Source organism: Pundamilia nyererei, unplaced genomic scaffold (genome assembly GCF_000239375.1).
Source record: "Pundamilia nyererei isolate P.nyererei 1_Seehausen unplaced genomic scaffold, PunNye1.0 scaffold00060, whole genome shotgun sequence".
NCBI classification, from domain to species: Eukaryota; Metazoa; Chordata; class Actinopteri; order Cichliformes; family Cichlidae; genus Pundamilia; species Pundamilia nyererei.
In genome coordinates, this window is record NW_005187461.1 from 2832476 (window position 1) to 2833852 (window position 1377).

At 46.0% G+C, this 1377-nt stretch overlaps 1 protein-coding gene across 1 annotated transcript in view; it reads left to right on the forward strand.

The window, feature by feature from the left end:
* The first annotated feature begins 153 nt into the window (after window positions 1–153).
* Window positions 154–1377, forward strand: part of LOC102212246 (uncharacterized) — a 4936-nt gene continuing 3712 nt past the window's right edge. The window contains exon 1 of the mRNA XM_005734850.1: window positions 154–1344. Within this exon, the coding sequence (XP_005734907.1) occupies window positions 175–1344 (1170 nt within the window). The 5' untranslated portion in view covers window positions 154–174. The remainder of the gene's footprint in view (window positions 1345–1377) is intronic.

Consider the following 1377-nt stretch of genomic DNA (forward strand, 5'->3'; position numbering starts at 1 on the left):
ACACACACACACACACACACACACACACACACACACACACACACACACACACACACACACACACACACCAACCCCCTACTACCTGTTCTGCAGCTGCTGTAAGCAGAACAAAAGTGGCAAACCACAATGAAGAAGCCTTTCAGTGATCGCAATTTCCATTCACTCAGACACAACATGACCTGCTTCAGGTTTATAGAGCTCCTGCTTTTCCTCCTCTTCAGCAATGTCTACAGTGAGGAGTCAGAACCCATTTTCAAGGCAGAGCGCGAAGTTATCCAGCTGGGTAATTGTTTCGCAATGGATTATATTGTTGTTTATAGATCTGCTTCAGAGGGAGACCAACTGCTTGGCAACTCTTCAAACAAGAACATGCCCAACACACCACCTGCAGACCTACAGGGTCGTACCCACATCAGTGACGATCCCAACCTGCTCGGGTTTCAAATCAGTAACCTCACTCACTTGGACTCTGGGATTTATAGGAGGGAATGTTGGAAGAACCAGACGATAATCAACCAGAAGACACAGCAGCTCACTGTATGTAAGGAGCAGATTGAATCTGAAGACATAATTGTAAGTAAAGACGGTAAAGGGACTGAGATCTTGTGCAATAACAATGCTATTGGCTCTGAGGGAACATCTGTACGCTGGTACCATGAAATGTATCCGTCTTATGAGCCCACACTCTTCCTGGATAGCAGTGTTTCCCTGAAGCCTCTGGTGAAGGAGCTTGCAGGTGTGGTAGATGTAAGAGACAACGGTGCATTGCTCGTGTTCAACAACATGTTACAGAAAACCACACACTTTAAGTGTGTTGTGATGAAAGGTGTCAACTGTCTTAGTTTCCAAACCATGCACCCACCAGATGAGAGTGAAAGCAAGGACGTTTTTGTCTCACTGGGGGACAGAGTGCTTCTAAATTGTTCTATTGATGAGGGTGACCAGGCGTGGGAAACTCCACTGGGAAGAATTGATAGTAACACGAGGGGCAGTCCAATTTACATATCAGCTGATGACTTCTCACTGGTTATACCTGCCATCTCTGCAGACTACATTGGAGACTATTCATGCATCTCCCTCTCACGTGAGATGCATTATGCATTGTTTCTTTGCCCCAAAAACAAACTCCAAGAAAAAGTTGCTGATGAAGGTGAAAATGTCTCCCTGATGTGTGATTCTGGCCAAGAAGTTTCAGCTATAGTGCAGTGGCACCGCTATGGACTTACAGGGCACTATGAGATCATCCACGACTCACAGGACAAAACTGTTCCCATCCCTAAAGATCTACGAGGCAGAGTGACTCTATCTGAGGATGGGACTTTGCTGACCATCAACGACCTGAAGGTGTCAGATGGAGGGAAGTACATATGTGCTGTT